Source organism: Aquarana catesbeiana, linkage group LG12, assembly GCF_042186555.1.
Source record: "Aquarana catesbeiana isolate 2022-GZ linkage group LG12, ASM4218655v1, whole genome shotgun sequence".
Taxonomy (NCBI): domain Eukaryota; kingdom Metazoa; phylum Chordata; class Amphibia; order Anura; family Ranidae; genus Aquarana; species Aquarana catesbeiana.
Window position 1 is genome coordinate 220,704,364 of NC_133335.1, and position 17,785 is coordinate 220,722,148.

Sequence of the window (17,785 nt, forward strand, 5' to 3'; positions counted from 1 at the left end):
AATGTGCAGCAAATTACAACTCAACACTGTCACACATTTGTGGCAAGTTATCCTTGCTATCTAAGTTGATTGCACCCCTATTTATCTTCGTACATACCCCCCCCCCTCCACCCACCAGTACCCTCAGATGCCCCCTCCCTTGTGCCCCATATGTACCCCCAGCCTGTGTCTGTATTCCCCAGTGTGCCCCCTAGTGTACTCCAATGCTCTCTGCACCCCTATCTGTGTCTTTATCATCCTCATACCTCCTCCTTGTCCCTATTTCATTCTTCTACACTTTTGTGTATAGGAACATTTTGTATTTTTCTTGAAATAGTATTTATAAATCTGAAAAATCATTGACCTGTATATACAGCGAGGAAAAAAGTGAATCTGATCCCCCTGGCTGATTTTGTAATGTTTGCCCACACGAAAAAATGATCCGTCTAAAGTTTTAATGGTCGGTTTATTTTTACAGTGAGAGACAGAATAACAACAAAAATATTAAGAAAAAAGCTTTTCAAAAAAGTTATAAGATGATTTGCATTTTAATGAGTAAAATAAGTATTTGATCTCCTATCAATCGGCAAGATTTCTGGCCTCCCAGGTGTCTTTCTATACAGGTAACAGGCTGAGATTAGGAGCACTCTCTTAAGCACTTCCATACCAGGCCTATTCTGGCACTTCTCTCCTACATGTAAAAAATCATCATTTTTTTTGCTAGAAAATTACTCAGAACCCCCAAACATTATATATGTTTTTTTTTAGCAGACACCCTGCGGGAATAAAATGGCAGTCATTGCAACTTTTTATCTCGCACGGTATTTGCGCAATAATTTTTCAAACGCCTTTTTTTTGCAAAGAAAACGGTTTCATGAATTAAAAAATAACAAAACAGTAAAGTTAGCCCAATTTTTTTTATATAATGTGAAAGATGATGTTACGCCCGAGTAAATAGATACCTAACATGTCATGCTTGAAAATTGCACACACTCATGGAATGGCACCAAACTTCGTTACTTTAAAATCTCCATAGGCGACGCTTTAAAATTTTTTTACAGGTTACCAGTTTAGAGTTACAGAGGAGGTCTAGTTGCTAGAATTGTTGCACATGCTCTAACGCATGCGGCGATACCTCACATGTGTGGTTTGAACAGCGTTTACATATGTGGGGCGGGACTTGGGTGTGCGTTCGCTTCTGAGTGCGAGCTGCCGGGGACAGGGGTGTTTTAAAATTTTTTATTTTTATTTTACTTATTTTTTTTTTTTTTTTTTTCACTTTTTTTTACATTTTTATTTTTTTGATCACTTTTATTCCTATTACAAGGAATGTAAACATCCCTTGTAATAGGAATCTATTGTGACAGGTCCTCTTTATGGAGAGATTGCAGGGTCAGTAAGACCTCACATCTCTCCTCCAGGCTGGAAAGCATGAGATCGGGTGAAAAAAAATTCACCGATCTCATGCTGACAGCCCGCGATCGTGGCTTTGTTGACATCCGGGAACCCGGGGTGTGACGTCATAACAACGCGCCCGGGGCCTCCGACGGTCATAGAGATGACAGGTGACCATCTGGTCACCAGACATCTCTATCGTAGTCATCCGGTGCCGGCCGATTCTTTCTCCGCGGCCCACCCCGATGGCATGGGAGAGTCCAGAGAAGCACCGGGATCGCGGCGGGAGGGGGAGAACGTCCCCTCCCGCCGCCTATAAGAAGGATCAAGCGGCGGAACTGTCACTATGATCGTTCTTATGGTGCACAGAATCGCCGGCTGGAAATAATGATATCTGAATGATGCCTCTAGCTGCAGGCATCATTCAGATATCACCGCACAAAGTCAAGGACGTCATTTGACTATGTGCGGTAGGGAAGTGGTTTTTAAAGGGAGTGCTCCTAATCTCAGCTTGTTACCTGTATAAAAGACACCTGTCCACAGAAGCAATCAATCAGATTCCAATCTCCTCCACCACGGCCCATTACCAAAGAGAGCTGCCCAAGGATGTCAGGAAGAAGATTGTAGACCTACACAAGGCTGGAATTGGCTACAATACCATCGCCAAGAAGCTTGGTGAGAGGGGTGACAGCAGTTGGTGCGATTATTCGCAGATGGAAGAAAACGCAAAATAACTGTCACTCTCCCTCGGTCTGGAGCTCCATGCAAGATCTCTCCTCGTGGAGTTTCAATGATGATGAGAACGGTGAGGAATCAGCCCAGAACTACACGGGAGAATCTTATCAATGATCTCAAGGCAGCTGGGACACCATAGTCACCAAGAAAACAATTGGTAACACACTACGTCATGAAGGACTGAAATCCTGCCAGCACCCCCGCAAGGTCCCCTTACTCAAGAAAGCACATGTAGAGGCCCGTCTGAAATTTGCTAATGAACATCTGAATGATTCAGAGGAGAACTGGGTGAAAGTGTTGTGGTCAGATGAGACCAAAATCGAGCTCTTTGGCATCAACTCAACTCGCTGTGTTTGGAGGAGGGAGTAATGCTGCCTGACACCCAAGAACACCATCTCCACCGTCAAACATGGAGGTGGATACATTATGCTTTGGGGAAGTATTTCTGCTAAGGGGGACAGGACAACTTCACCGCATCAAAGAGACAATGGACGGGGAAATGTACCATCAAATCTTGGGTGAGAACCTCCTTCCCTCAACCAGGGCATTGACAATGGGTCATGGATGAGTATTCCAGCATGACAATGACCCAAAACACACGGCCAAAGCAACAAAAGGATCAAGAAGAAGCACATTAAGGTCCTGGAGTGGCCTAGCCAGTCTCCAGACCTTAATCCCATAGAAAATATGTGGAGGGAGCTGAAGGTTCGAGTTACCAAACGTCAGCCTTGAAACCTTAATGACTTGGAGAGGATCTGCAAAGGAAGAGTGGGAAAAAATCCCTCTTGAGAAGTGTGCAAACCTGGTGGCCAACTACAAGAAACGTCAAGGGTTTTTCCAGCAAGTACTAAGTCATGTTTTGCGAAGGGGTCAAATATTTATTTCACTCATTAAAATGCAAATCAATTTATGACTTTTTTAAAATGTGTTTTTCCTGGATATTTTTGTTGTTATTCTGTCTCTCACTCTTAAAATAAACCGACCATTAAAATTATAGACTGATCATTTCTTTGTCAGTGGGTAGATGGAGCCCTGATTGTCTCCCCGCTCCTCCCAGCATTGGACTTTATACCTTTGTATACGGAGCCGCCTCCCTCCTTACCATGTCATAGCTGAACCAGGGAAAAAAAAAAAATCTATGATGCACAAACTCAGCAGATATATTTATCTGAGTCTCCCGTTAATATGGATCTATTACCTGTCAGTTCAGGGTTCTGTGGCTTTTCCCTTGTAACTGTCCTGTTTGCTGGACAGCTTTGCCTGGATAACTGTCCACTTCCCATAGCAGGCCAGGCTGTCAAGTAAAAAATGACAGTTAACCCGCTTCAATACCGTGCCAATTCTGACACTTTGCTCCTACATGTAAAAATCAATCATTTTTTTTGCTAGAAAATTACATAGAACCCCCCAAAACATTATATATGTTTTTTTTAGCAAAGACCCTAGAGAATACAATGGCGGTTGTTTCAACTTTTTATCTCACACAGTATTTGCGCAGGAATTTTTCGAACGCGGTTTTTTGGGGAAAAAAACTGTTTTGTGTTTAAAAAAAAAAAAACCGTAAAGTTAGCCCAATGTTTTTGCATTTTGTGAAAGATGAAGTTACGCCGAGTAAATAGATACCTAACATGTCACGCTTCAAAATTGCACACGCGCTCGTGGAATGGCGCCAATGTTCGGGTTAGCTTAAAAAATCCCCCTAGGCGACGCTTGAAATTTTTTTACTGGTTACATGTTTTGAGTTACAGAGGAGGTCTAGGGGCCAAAATTATTGCTCTCAGCTCCAACGTTCGCTGCGCGATACCTCACATGTATGGTTTGAACACCATTTTCATATGTGGGGCGGGACTTAGGTATGCGTTCGCTTCTGCGTGCGAGCACACGGGGACAGCGGGCGCTTTAAAAATTTTTTTTTTTTTTTTTTATTGTATTTTGACACTTTTTTGATAAAAAAAAAAAAAAAAATTGATCACTTTTATTCCTATTACAAGGAATGTAAACATCCCTTGTAATAGCAATATAACATGACAGGTGCTCTTAATAGTGAGATATGGGGTCAGTAAGACGCCCATATCTCACCACTAGGCTGGGAAGCCTGAAATAAAAAAAATAAATAAAACGATCGCCACTTCCAAGCCGAAGCGGCGCCGTTTTTTTGAATGGAGAGGGCCGGGGCGTCGCGCCCCGGGCCTCCGACGATCATAGAGACTCCTCGGGGACCCATCTGGTCCGCCGGAAATCTCTATGATCTACATCCGGCGCCGGCAGATCCACTCCTCCGCCTCACCGATCGTAATGGTGAGTCGGAGCAGGCACCGGAGGGCGGCGGGAGGGGGGGGGGGGGGAACGTCCCCCTTCTCGCCACCCATAGGAACGATCAAGCGGTGGAACGGCCGCTATGATCGTTCCTATGGTGTAGAGATTCGCCGGCTGAAACCAGCAATATCTGAATGATATCTGTAACTACAGGCATCATTCAGATATACCTGCTCAAAGCCAAGGACATCATATGATGTCCTTGGTATTGAAGTGGTTAAAGGAAAAGCCATAGAACAATACATGGGAGGATTCCAACACTCAGCTTTTATTTATAATGTTTTAAATCTTTTTTTTTTTCCCGCAAATAAAAAAAGAAAGGGCTGTTCTTTTTTTATTTTATTTTTTATATAAGGCTGTTCCTTAGGGCCAGTTCACATCACATGCAGGCCAGAGCATTTTTTTTTTCATCAGCATAGTAGGTTATATGGCTTCCAGTGGCATAGTTCACACCAGTGTGGTCAGTTCCAGTGCGGTCCGGATCCAGAAAAAAAAAACCATGCAGCATTTTTCCTGCACTGAACTGTAATGGAATGCGGTAAAACGCTAACAAAAAAACACACAGGAATGCACCAAAACGCACATGTCCCCATTTAGGGCCGGTTCATACCATGCCCACACATGAATCGCACAGGAACAAGCTGCGTGTTCTTGTGCAATTCACATATGGTTCTGTGTGCTGCGATTTCAGCCCCTTCATTTTGAATGGAGGCGGAGGCAATTAGGGGTGGAGAGCTTCTGTTTGAGCAGAAAATGAGGGACAAAAAGCTCAGTTTTCAGTGAATTTCTATGCTGAGCGTTTCCCCCCTATCACATCTGAGCTACCTATGTGACTATAGAGTCACACATGTGGGTGTATATACAGTGGTAAATGACAGCCCAACTCCCTCCCTCCTCCTCCTCTTCCATGCTTAATAAACAGCTAAACACAATGGGATACTACATGTAGATTAATGGAGGCTTCGCCTCCCTCTTATTCTAAGACACAGACTGGAGGGGTGTGACACAGCCTGTGACTGGTAGAAATCCGCCCACACCATGTTATATTCAAAAAATAATAAAGAGAGTTAACTACGAGCCAGGCCTTCTCATCCAACATCAGTGCCTGACCTCACAAATGCAACCTAAACTAAACCTTGTGGACAGCCTTCCCAGACAAGTTGAGGCTGTTTTAGCTGCAAAGGGTGGGCCAACTCAATATTGAACCCTACGGACTAAGACTGGGATACCATTAAAGTTCATGTGCGTGTAAAGGCAGGCATCCAAATACTTTTGGTAATATAGTGTGTATGTGTATACATATATACAGTATCTCACAAAAGTGAGTACACCCCCTCACATAACTTTGTAGTGAGTGTACAGCTTGTATAACAGTGTAAATTTGCTGTCCCCTCAAAATAACTCAACACACAGCCATTGATGTCTAAACCGCTGGCAACAAAAGAGAGTACACCCCTAAGTGAAAATGTCCAAATTGGGGCCAATTAGGCATTTTCCCTCCCCGGTGTCATGTGACTCGTTAGTGTTACAAGGTCTCAGGTGTGAATGGGGAGCAGGTGTGTTAAATTTGGTGTTATCACTCTCACTCTCCTCTCTCATACTGGTCACTGGAAGTTCAACATATCACCTCATGGCAAAGATCTCTCTGAGGATCTGAAGAAAAGAATTGTTGCTCTACATAAAGATGGCCTAGGCTATAAGAAGATTGCCAAGACCCTGAAACTGAGCTGCAGCACGGTGGCCAAGACCATACAGCGGTTTAACAGGACAGGTTCCACTCAGAACAGGCCTCGCCATGGTTGACCAAAGAAGTTGAGGTCACGTGCTCAGCGTCATATCCAGAGGTTGTCTTTGGGAAATAGACGTATGAGTGCTGCCAGCATTGCTGCAGAGGTTGAAGGGGTGGGGGGTCAGCCTGTCAGTGCTCAGACCATACGCCGCACACTGCATCAAATTGGTCTGCATGGCTGTCATCCCAGAAGGAAGCCTCTTCTAAAGATGATGCACAAGAAAGCCCGCAAACAGTTTGCTGAAGACAAGCAGACTAAGGACATGGATTACTGGAACCATGTCCTGTGGTCTGATGAGACCAAGATAAACTTATTTGGTTCAGATGGTGTCAAGCGTGTGTGGCGGCAACCAGGTGAGGAGGACAAAGACAAGTGTGTCTTGTCTACAGTCAAGCATGGTGGTGGGAGTGTCATGGTCTGGGGAGCTACAGTTCATTGAGGGAACCATGAATGCCAACATGTACTGTGACATACTGAAGCAGAGCATGATCCCCTCCCTTCAGAGACTGGGCCGCAGGGCAGTATTCCAACATGATAACGACCCCAAACACACCTCCAAGACTACCACTGCCTTGCTAAAGAAGCTGAGGGTAAAGGTGATGGACTGGCCAAGCATGTCTCCAGACCTAAACCCTATTGAGCATCTGTGGGACATCCTCAAATGGAAGGTGGAGGAGCACAAGGTCTCTAACATCCACCAGCTCTGTGATGTCGTCATGGAGGAGTGGAAGAGGACTCCAGTGACAACCTGTGAAGCTCTGGTGAACTCCATGCCCAAGAGGGTTATGGCAGTGCTGGAAAATAATGGTGGCCACACAAAATATTGACACTTTGGGCCCAATTTGGACATTTTCACTTAGGGGTGTACTCACTTTTGTTGCCAGAGGTTTAGACATTAATGGCTGTGTGTTGAGTTATTTTGAGAGGACAGCAGATTTACACTGTTATACAAGCTGTACACTCACTACTTTACATTGTAGACAAGTGTCATTTCTTCAGTGTTGTCACATGAAAAGATAGAAGAAAATATTTACAAAAATGTGAGGGGTGTACTTACTTTTGTGAGATACTGTAATTATATATATATATCACACACCCATACATACTTTTTTTTATATAATTGACAACAATAGTGAGTACTTTTGTGAGATATTGAAGTATAATAATCTTGAATAGCTGATGGTAAGGAGTCCAATCCATGATCTTCTATATTTTGCATTGCCGATATTTGTAGCAATCCTCCATATTCTAACAATGTAGAAAACTGGAATGACCCATTAAATGTAATTCCATTTGTACATCTAAGTCTTCGCCTCATTTATTAATAAATCATTTTGATCGGAGAACAATTGAATAGAACAGAACACCGTCTATTGTCACGGGTCTCCTCTCCATTGTGGTTCAGCTGTTGTTTTGGAGTTATTTTTAGCAGAATATAGATAGTTCAGAGAGGTAACCAGCCACACACACACAGTGACTATTCCGGGTATTACTTGTAAGATCAGCAGATCTGCCTTAAGAACAAAAAGCAAGGCTCCTGGCTGTGTTGCTCGTGCCTTTGTATGTATATATAAGCACACACAGGATACTGCATGCTGCCGTCTGATACACACACTCTGCTGACTCAGCATGACTCGCCTGCTCAGCACTTCTTCCCCTCCCAGCTTATTTTTAAAGTTAGGTTCCCCCCCGGGGGATTGTTATTGGTGAGCGTCCTCTGTTAGGGAAAGTCCTCATTAGTGGAAGTGGCTCACCAGGACTCGGGTCATATGGACGGCACTAGGTGAGCGCAGAGAAGTATTTGTGAAGTGAGTTCTGTGTCTGTCATTCTCACACATTGACTGCTCTCTTGTCTCTCTAGTTTGCTGACACACGGTTCCCAGGGCATGACGACTCTCATCAGCAAGGGAAACAGCAAAGCTCTGAAGGTAAGAGGAGTATGGCCGCAAAGGTTGGCGGAATGTCTGGTTTTGGTCACCAGTGTTTAGAAGCTGTCAGAATGACAGCATGCATTTAAAGTGTATGTAAACATAAGAACAAACTTGTCATATGTTACAGCTTACCAGTCCTTCCATGTGGTGGTTGCAATTTTGTTTTCTAGGCTATTTGTTCACCTGGTGATCCTGCCAGTAACACACTTCCTATCATAGCGTGACAACGCTTGCTTACCATGCTGTATCTATGGAGGAGCAGCATTGTCACCCAAGGACAGGAAGTATTTAAAGGCTAAAGAACACCTCCCTCTTCTTCCTCTCTAGGCTATTTGTTCACCTGGTGATCCTGCCAATAACACACTTCCTATCCTCGGGTGACAAATCTTGCTTACCATGCTGTATCTATGGAGGAGCAGCATTGTCACCCAAGGACAGGAAGTATTTGAAGGCTAAAGAACACCTCCCTCTTCTTCCTCTCCATAACATTGAAGGAGGTATTCTGTAGTCCTCAGAGAATACTGGGAAGTATGTTGACTGATAACTGCCAGTAGAGCTAGAGAGAGCACAGGAAGTTATCACCTAACAAAATTTCTGTCAGGATCCACTGGCATACTTAAGGGGCTCGGGGGGTACGGGTTCAGCCCACTCCAGGTGACGGCCAGCGGGCCAACCAACAATTTTTTTTGTGTTTTGCAGTGCAACAGCTGTTGGCAGAAGCAGTGCTGTGGTGCTAGTATTATAGGCACTGCAGCACCACTTCTGCCTGTCTGACAGCGACGGTTCAGAGCCAAGGAGAGGCTCTTCCTCAGTTACAGTCACATGACACTCTAAACTGCCACTGCATCTGGTAAGAGGAGGGAGATTAGCATTAAGCGGAGTCTGTACTAAGAAGTTAAGCTGGGTGGGGGTGAAGTCTGTACTAGAAGGGTGTCTGCATTGGGAGGTTCGTACTGGGGGGGGGGTCTGTACTGAGGGAGATTGTATACTGGGGAGGGGGGGTACACTAAAGGGTTAGGTTGGGAGGGGGAGTCTATACTGGGGAGGGGGGAACTGTGCTAAAGGGTTAAGTTGGGAGCGGGGTGTCTGTACTTTAGAGGAGGAAACTGTGCTAAAGGGTTATGTGGGGAAGGGGTGTATATACTTAGGGGGTCAAGTGGTGTCTGTACTGGGGAGGGTCTGTACTGAAGGGTTAGGCTGGGAGGGAGATATGTACTGGGGGCGTCTGTACTGAAGGGTTAGGCTGGGAGGGGGAAATCTTTGCTGTGGGATTAGGATGGGTGGGAGTGTCTGTAATAGGGAAGTAGGGTCCTATACTGAGGGGTTAGGCTGGAAGGGGGGGTGGAGGGGGGTCTGTACTAAGGAGTTAGGCTAGGGGGGACTCTGTATTTGGGAGGCTGGTCGAAGGGGGTATTCTGAACTGAGGGGTTAGGCTGGAAAGTGGGGGGGAGGGGGGTTTGCACTTAGGGGTTAGACTGGAAGAGGGGGGCTTGTACTGAGGGGTTAGACTGGGGACTGTACTGAGCTGTTGGGCTGGCAGGGGGGTTCAGAGCTGTAGGGGAAGATCTGTACTGGGGGGAGAAGGGGATGATGTGAAAGGGGCAATTTTTGCTTGTATTCTGTGCAGCGGCCTGTGCATTAGGCACTCCTGAGAGTGTGTGTACAAGTACATATGTGTGTTGTGTATACAGTAGGTAGGCTCAAGTTATATTCCCCCATGACTAAGCTCCAAGGGGTGGAGCCAAATGCATTGGGGGCATGGCCTGGTTGGAGTCCAGGCTGAGGTTGCCACACACACCCCAAGGATGTCATGGATGTGCGGTCATAGGGAGTCTCTCTCTTAACTTTGAGCCATTGCAGGAGCCGGGATGAGCTCCCTCCTGAACCAGCACTCCCAGCGGTGGATGTCATAGAACTTGCACCCCCTCCTATAGAGCCTGAGCGGCACACGAAGCAGATCTTGGGTCTCAGGTTGTATTTAACCATTGCCCTTTAAGCTCCTTCAACTGTTAGATCAATTTAGCCACACCCACAATTTGGTATGGCACACACCAGTTTGTTCCTTTATTTAGTTTCTTTTTGGGTTTATATGTTGTGGCAACACTTGCTCGTCCCGGCTCAGAGTGAAGATAAAGTCTCCCTATGGCCGCACATCCATGACATCCTTGGAGGGTGTGTGTGTGGCAACCTCTGTCTGATGCATTGTGGTGCCCTTCATTGTCAATGGCACCACAAGACATTGTACAGTAAAGTGCAATGTATGACACCACACATACCAAGTTCCTAACACAAAGTTTATAACAGTGAAAAAATGGGTCCCTAGTGGCTACATACGAGTGGCCCTTATGCATTATGCTGGTTAAGTTTGACTCCATCTGTTTTGCACGCAGGTGAAAAGAGAGCCGGGGGAAAATGGCACGAGTCTCACCGATGAAGAACTGGTCACCATGTCTGTGCGGGAGCTGAACCAACATCTCCGCGGCCTATCCAAAGACGAAATCATCCAGCTGAAGCAGCGGCGGCGCACGCTGAAGAACAGAGGCTATGCCGCCAGCTGCCGAGTGAAACGCGTCACCCAGAAGGAGGAGCTGGAGAAGCAGAAGGTGGAGCTGCAGCAGGAGGTGGAGAAGCTAGCCTCGGAGAACGCCAGCATGCGACTGGAACTGGACTCCCTTCGCTCAAAGTACGAAGCTCTTCAGAACTTTGCCAGGACTGTCGCCCGCAGCCCTATTACTCCTTCAAGAGGACCAATAACGCCTGGAGTCAGGCCCCTCATCCCCGGCAAAGTGGCCGCCACAAGCGTCATTACCATAGTCAAATCTAAGACAGAGGCGCAGTCTTAGGGGTGTGAGAAACCTGGATCCCCTGCCCCTCCTCCTTCACCATCTGTTCCCAAAGCACAAGTACCCAAAGATTACCGTAACATAAGAGGAGGAGCATTAGTACGTGATGTTCAGGAGGCTCCATAACATCAGAGTGAATTGGTTTGGGTTCTGTGGCAGGGAACATAGGTTGTCCACATCTGAGTATCCACAGTTAAGGGGAGGTGACACTTGGTGACAGGGTCTCCCCATGCCTCATTCGACCCATCATCTAAGCACTCTGACCCTCAGCCATTATGAAGACAAGAGGAGAGGCTACAAAGCCATCAACATCTTCCAGCTTTGGTTCCCTTGTTGGAACATTCACTGGTCCTCATGTACAAAAGTGTCTGGCAAAAAAAATGCCCATGCTGCTTATGAAAGCCAATCAGATTTCTTGTTTCAGTCTCCCATAGAATGAAAGATAATTGGTTGCCATGAAAAAAAAAAAGTGGACTGTCAACTTTTACCTGAAACCGTGAAGCTAGCTGCTATGGTTTTTTCTTTAGTTTTCATGCACATACCCTTGTGGGGTTGAAGGATGCAACTGAAGCTAAAGAGGACCTGTAACAGCCAGATGCCATCTTTTAGATGAACTAGGAAGTCTGTTTTTGCATCAGATTTAAAATTTAACCATTCAGCCCTTGGCAAGTGTTAAGGGCTGGAGGAGAACACGCTTCAACCATCCAAATTTTAGTGGTCATTGTAAATAATCACCTGATTGGTTGGTTGCCAAGGGCCAGAGTTCAGTTCTCAACAAGTGATGGGAGATGGAGGAGCGTTTGCTGCTCTTGGCAGCCAACCCAATTCCAGTTACCATTGTAAAAGAGCACCTGATTGGTTGCCATGGGCCAGAGTTTAGCCTTCAACAAGGGATAGCAGTTGGAGGAACATTTGCAGCTCTTGGCAACCAATGAAATTCCAGTTGCCATTGTAAAGGAGCACCTGATTGGTTGCCATGGGCCAGAGTTTAGTTTTCAACAAGGGATAGGAGATGGAGGAACATTTGCAGCTCTTGGCAACGAATCAAATTCCAGTTGTCATTGTAATAGATGGGAGATGAAGGAACGTTTGCTGCTCTTGGCAACCAATCAGATTCCATTTGTCGTTGTAAAGGAACCCATGATTAGTTGCTATGGGCCAGAGTTCTGTTCTCAGAAAGTGATGAGAGCTGAATGTGCTGCTTTTGGCCACCAAATTTAATTTTTTGTTGTAACGGAGCACCCGATTGGTTGCCATGAGTTCAGCCTTCGGAAGTTATGAGAGTTGGGTGGAGAGTATGCATTTCTTGGCAACCAATTAGATTTCAGCTATCATTGTAAAGGAGCACCTGATTGGTTGACATGGGCCAGAGTTTAGAGTTGGAGGAAAGTATGCTGCACTAGACAACCAATCCAATTTTAGTTGTCATTAAAATGGAGCACCTGTTTGCTATGGGCCAGAACTGGTTTCATGGTGGGTCATTAGGCTGCAAAGCCTCCTCATAATTAGGTTCTCCCACACTTATATATCCTACCGATAGCATTTCTTCATATTCCCCCATTAAATTTTACAGTACCCTCCATTCCGGTCAGCATCTGATGCCAGCTCTGCCTTGGGCAACCAATACCCGCATCTTAATCCCATTGGTTGACCTTTTTTTCCTGGACACTTTTGAACATGGCCGTGTTATATGTGCTCAGTTTCCCATGCTGTCCAGCTGTCAGGGTCTCTATCAGTGTATAGTGTGACGTAAGATTGTAGCACTCGTTGTGGGTCAGTGTGTGTGTAGTTGAATCGTGACGTATGCAGTGCTGTGGCCCGGTCTACGACGTGACGTCTGGTGGTCCTTTGCTTGTCTGTGGAATCGTGACTGACAACTTCCGGAGTGTCTGTGTGCAGGTTTTCCTCTTAGTCTATACACGTGCGTGCCGTGTACTTTGTGATCTGAGACTATGCTGCTCTTTTTTCGGGGTCGTTGTGTAATTTCGTGCCGTGAGATTATACAGCTTCTGGATTGGTATGTTGTTCCCGTGATGTCCGTACGTGTCCCATCGTGGTCCGTGTGCAGTTTTGACGTGGGTTCCTCTTGCTGTGGGTGTTTTTTTTTTTTTTTATAATGTGTTGGAGGCATTTTGACGTCCGGTGGTGTCTTTGTGCCAATGATAGATTGCAAGATCTGTTGATCGTAGGAGGCTTTTTAAAAATGCATTATTGCTCACAACATTTGGGTACATGAAGCTATCTTGACTCAGTCGTTTATGAAGCTTGCATGATGCGCCAGCATCTAAGGGCACCAGGACTTTAGTAGCAAACATAACGCTGCAGATGAGGGTTGGGGGAGGGGAAGCTGCACTCGGTTCTTCCAATTAAGATGTGCAATTACCATAACAGAACTAGGAGTTTAGGTTCTAGAAGTTATGAAGACTTTACAGTACATCGATCGAAATTTGGATGGCTCAGCAGGGACTGGCCGAATTTCAATCCATGTATGGGAGGTGTGGTTATACAGAAGTTGATTGGTAGATCAACTTCTGTACAACTGCCCTGTTGGATTTTTACTGCTTGATTAGCGCTGCCAGCTATAGCCAGCAGTGCTGATCAGTGTATTCTGATGGCAGGGGAGGATCTCAGCTCAGTGGAGAGGATTCCCCTATCCACCTTCAATGTGTGGATGGGGAGAATCTGGACAGTTTTTTTTCCATTCATCCCATTGGTCGAATGAAAAAAACTGAATCATCTATTGGCTGCTTAAGGCTACACTGGCTCAGCTGCTACTATTCAGCATTTTTAGAGGATCCATATGTGTGACACCCACAACCTAGTTGCCTATGAGCTGCTATGCATGTGTGTAGGACCCGTGGATAAGGGGGTACCACCGGTCCTCCTGTACGGGGCCCAGGCAGCTTGGTGAATAAGGTGTGAGCAGGGAGGGTGATTGGCACAGCCGGGGGGAGGGGGGGATCCGTTACAGGGACCGATCGCCTGTATGGAACTCTCTGCAGCAGCTGGCTTCTTCTCCTCTCCCTCCGGGCTCGTGCAGAGAAAGCCATACAGGGGATCGGTTCCAGTAATCCCCTCCTGCCGTACCAATCGCCCCCCCTTTGCACCATACATTTTCCCCTTGCTGCCCAGGCCCCCGTGTCCCCCCCCCCCCCCACTTTCATCGTGGTGCCGAGTTTCTTCCTCTCCTTCCCACTGGCAGCTGCAAGGACACAATCAGATCCTTCAGGATGGAGAATGTGGTAAGGATCCAATAAATATGTCACATTTACCAGTCCCTTGCTTTCCTGGATGAACACAATGAGCGATCAGTACCGATCACTTACTGTGTACATTCATATCTGAAGCATAGTAAACTGTGTTTATTTTGCGGGGGGCATTGGCTGAGAGCGCTGATCAGCTGCCGATCAGCAGCCCTTTTTCGGTCATGCCCCTTCAACACCTTAGACCAGGAGTCTTAAACTGGCGGACCTCCAGCTTTTGCGAAACTACAAGTCCCATCATGCCTCTGCCTGTGGGAGTCATGCTTGTAACTGTCAGCCTTGCAATGCCTCCTGGGACTTGTAGTTTTGCAACAACTAGAGGGCCGCCAGTTTTAGACCCCCTGCCTTAGACTCTGTCGTACGCCTGGGCCAAATGTCGTCCGATTTTTATTGATATTCGGCCCGTGTGTAAGGCTCTTTAGGCTCGGTTCACACTACTGTGATGCAAAATTGATTTGATTTGCAGTGCAATTATGTAGTGCAACTTTCGTTGCATTTTGGATGTGGCCTGCATATTCAATGGGGCCAAATCGCACTGTAAATTGCACCAAAGCAGCAACGGACCCTTTCCCAAAGTCGCATCGTAACTGCGCTGCATTGATGTAAGCAAAGTTATTTCCATTGTCATGCGATTCAAGTTGCATCTGGATTCGCATCAGTGTGAACCAGGCCCAAAGGATACTTGTGATGAGGGGGGTGTGGCTGTTCATCAGCTCTGCCGTCACAGGCATCGCATACGCTATGCACAGCCAAAGTGACGTTGCCTTGTGGCCATCTTGGTACACCCCGCAGTCGTCCGCAGTAAGCCTAGAGTTAGAAGTCGGCAAGCGGACATCTTTATACACCCATCGGAGCCTTGCTTTTTACAGTTATTTTTAACAATAAACTCAGCTTATATAGTGAAATGTAGTATTTAGAAGCTCGTCACACTGTTTTGATGTTGAATTTTAAAAGCAGCCATGTTCGGTCACATCAGCAAACCTGTGAGATCAGCAGGCTTTTGCCGCTGCTTTTATAATTCAGCATCAAAACAGTGTGATGGACTTTACTGTTAAAAATAACTGTAAAAAGCAAGACTCCGGTGGGTGTATAAAGATGTCCGCTTGCCGACTTCTAACTCTAGGCTTAATGCGGATGAGTGCGGGTGTACCAAGATGGCCACGAGGCAACATCACTTTGGCTGTGCATCGTGTATGCGCAGTAGGCCTGGGTAGCGGCTTTGTGATGGGTAGCGGCTATCTGATAGAACATAGGCACCCATAGTGGCTTAGGATTTCGCAGGCTGCCTCGGAGCGGTGTGTACTCTGTATGCTTTTCAAAGGGCTTCGACCAATCTTTCTGTGCAGAATATAGTGTATGCAAAATGACAGGTACACTTTGATCCAAGAGTTAAAACCACATCACTGCTTTGTGCATATATATATATATATATATATATATACATACGGTATAATGTTTCTTTTTGAGATGAAGGCGGACATTGCATTTTCGTTGAAAGGTCTGAATTGACTCTGTTAGGGCAGCCTGCACGAGTAAAGGGGGCGGGGCTTAAAATGCTCAAAATACACCAGAACCCTTCAGACCAGTGCCTTGCCACTCCCATGATCCTCCTGTGCAGCGTAATGTCTTCTACACGACAATAGACTGATCTTACTTGACTTTTGCGCAGTTCGCACGGAAAGCAGCATATCTTATGTGCACTGAACCTTCCATCCTCTTCCAGCCATCTCTGACTTTCAGGATGGTGACACATTCCCTTGTTTACTAGTTTACTATCCGGTCAGCTGTCAGAACTGCCTCTTCTGTTTTCTGATTGGCTGCCTAAAGTAACGGGCAGCCAAAACAGCCAGTTACAGAAGGGTAGGAGATTTTATTTGAACTCGACTGGAGGAATGTGCAGCTCAATGGAAGATCCCTTTAAATTGTTGAGTTTTTGTGACTTTTTTTTTTTTTTTTTTTACTTGCTGCTGCTCTGGTATTCACCATTTTTATTGTATTTAATGATGAATTTTTTTTTCATTCAATGTGACAGTTGCTTGTGTGGCAGACCCACGTGTCTGTTTTTAGTTACCTCTGGGCTTCAAAAAAAGGAGACATTATCTTAAATGGCAACTCCAACTAAACAGGAAATACTGAAAGTACATAGGAACTGTTTTATATGCCAAAAAGAGTTTTAGAGTAATGCAAATACTCTTCAATTTCCTCCCCACCCCCATCTGTTATAGGGAGAGTGACCACTATACTCAGGACCTGCAAGCTGTGCAGACTTAGTGCCACTGCCCCGCCTACGTTTGCCCCTCTTTGGACCATTGGTATGCACAGGTGATGCCAATCGTGATATATATATATATATATATATATATATATATATATATATATATATATATATATCTATATATAGATATAGATCTATCTATCTATCTACATATAGAGAGAGAGAGAGATCTATATATATTTCTATATATATAGATCTCTATATATATAGAGATCTCTCTCTCTCTCTCTCTCTCTCTCTCTATCTAAGTCTATATCTATGTGTATATATATATATATACAGAGCCTATAAAAAGTATTTACGCCCCTGAAAGTTTTTACTTTTTTTTTACTTTTTTTTTTTCATAGAACGTTCACTGTGGATTTATTTATTTTTTGACTAATAGTGAGAAATTGTCAATTTTCGAAGGATCTGTGCACGGGGATTAATCGCAGTGAAAAAACACAGGCTAGCGTATTGCATAAGTGTTCACCCCCTTCTGGTCATTATTTAGAAAAGCCTTTTCCAAATCCAGCCACAGGTTCTCTATTGAGTTCAGATCTGGCCGTTTACTCGGCCATTCCAAGACATTAGCAATGTTATTTTTAAAGCATATCTAAACCCAAAAGACAAAAATGTAATATATTGAAGCTTACCAGGCTTGGATGTGATGTTTGCATTGTGTTTTTTTTTTTTTTTACCAGTGACAGACTTCCTGCCCTGGGTGACAACGCTCACCCATCGTACTGTATCTGTGGAGCAATAGTGTTGTCACCCCAGGTTGCTCTCCTGATTTGGACTACAAACACCTCCCCCTCTCCTAATCCCATGTTGGGGTGTTCTGTAGTTTACAGGAAAGAACCGGGAAGGCTGATAACAATGTTTGAGATCTCAGTTCAGCTCACAGGAAGTGATGGGCATTGGATTTCTGGTTTGATCAAAGGATATTTTCTGTACTTGCAGAAAATCTTCTTAGCCTGGAAAAACTAAAAAAGAGGACTACAGAACCCCACCCCTCCAGGTTAGGGAGAAAAGCAGAGGGGGAAATGGAACTTGGACTGAAAAATAGAAAAGGAATGTCGCCGCCACTAAGGGCTTGTAAGCTGAAACATATTACATTTCTGTTCTTGGGTTTAGATCAGTGGCCTCCAAACTGGCCTCTGGGGGACAGATGTAGCTCTTTGCTTGTCTTTATCTGACCCTTGGGGCACTATTCATTCAACTGACACCAACAATGGGGCACTATTCCTTCCACTGACACCAACAATGGGGCTCTATT

At 45.3% G+C, this 17,785-nt stretch overlaps 1 protein-coding gene across 2 annotated transcripts in view; it reads left to right on the forward strand.

The window, feature by feature from the left end:
• MAFG (MAF bZIP transcription factor G) overlaps positions 1-15,019 on the forward strand; it is a 16,701-nt gene extending 1,682 nt beyond the window's left edge. Inside the window, exons 1-3 of one of the 2 annotated variants that reach the window (XM_073606720.1) lie at positions 7,917-7,998; positions 8,077-8,143; positions 10,537-15,019. In XM_073606720.1, the coding sequence (XP_073462821.1) occupies positions 7,985-7,998; positions 8,077-8,143; positions 10,537-10,989 (534 nt within the window). In that variant the 5' untranslated portion in view covers positions 7,917-7,984 and the 3' untranslated portion in view covers positions 10,990-15,019. Of the gene's footprint in view, positions 1-7,916; positions 7,999-8,076; positions 8,144-10,536 lie in introns of those variants that run through there. The other variant, XM_073606721.1, reaches the window with a different exon arrangement.
• Positions 15,020-17,785: the final 2,766 nt, after the last annotated feature.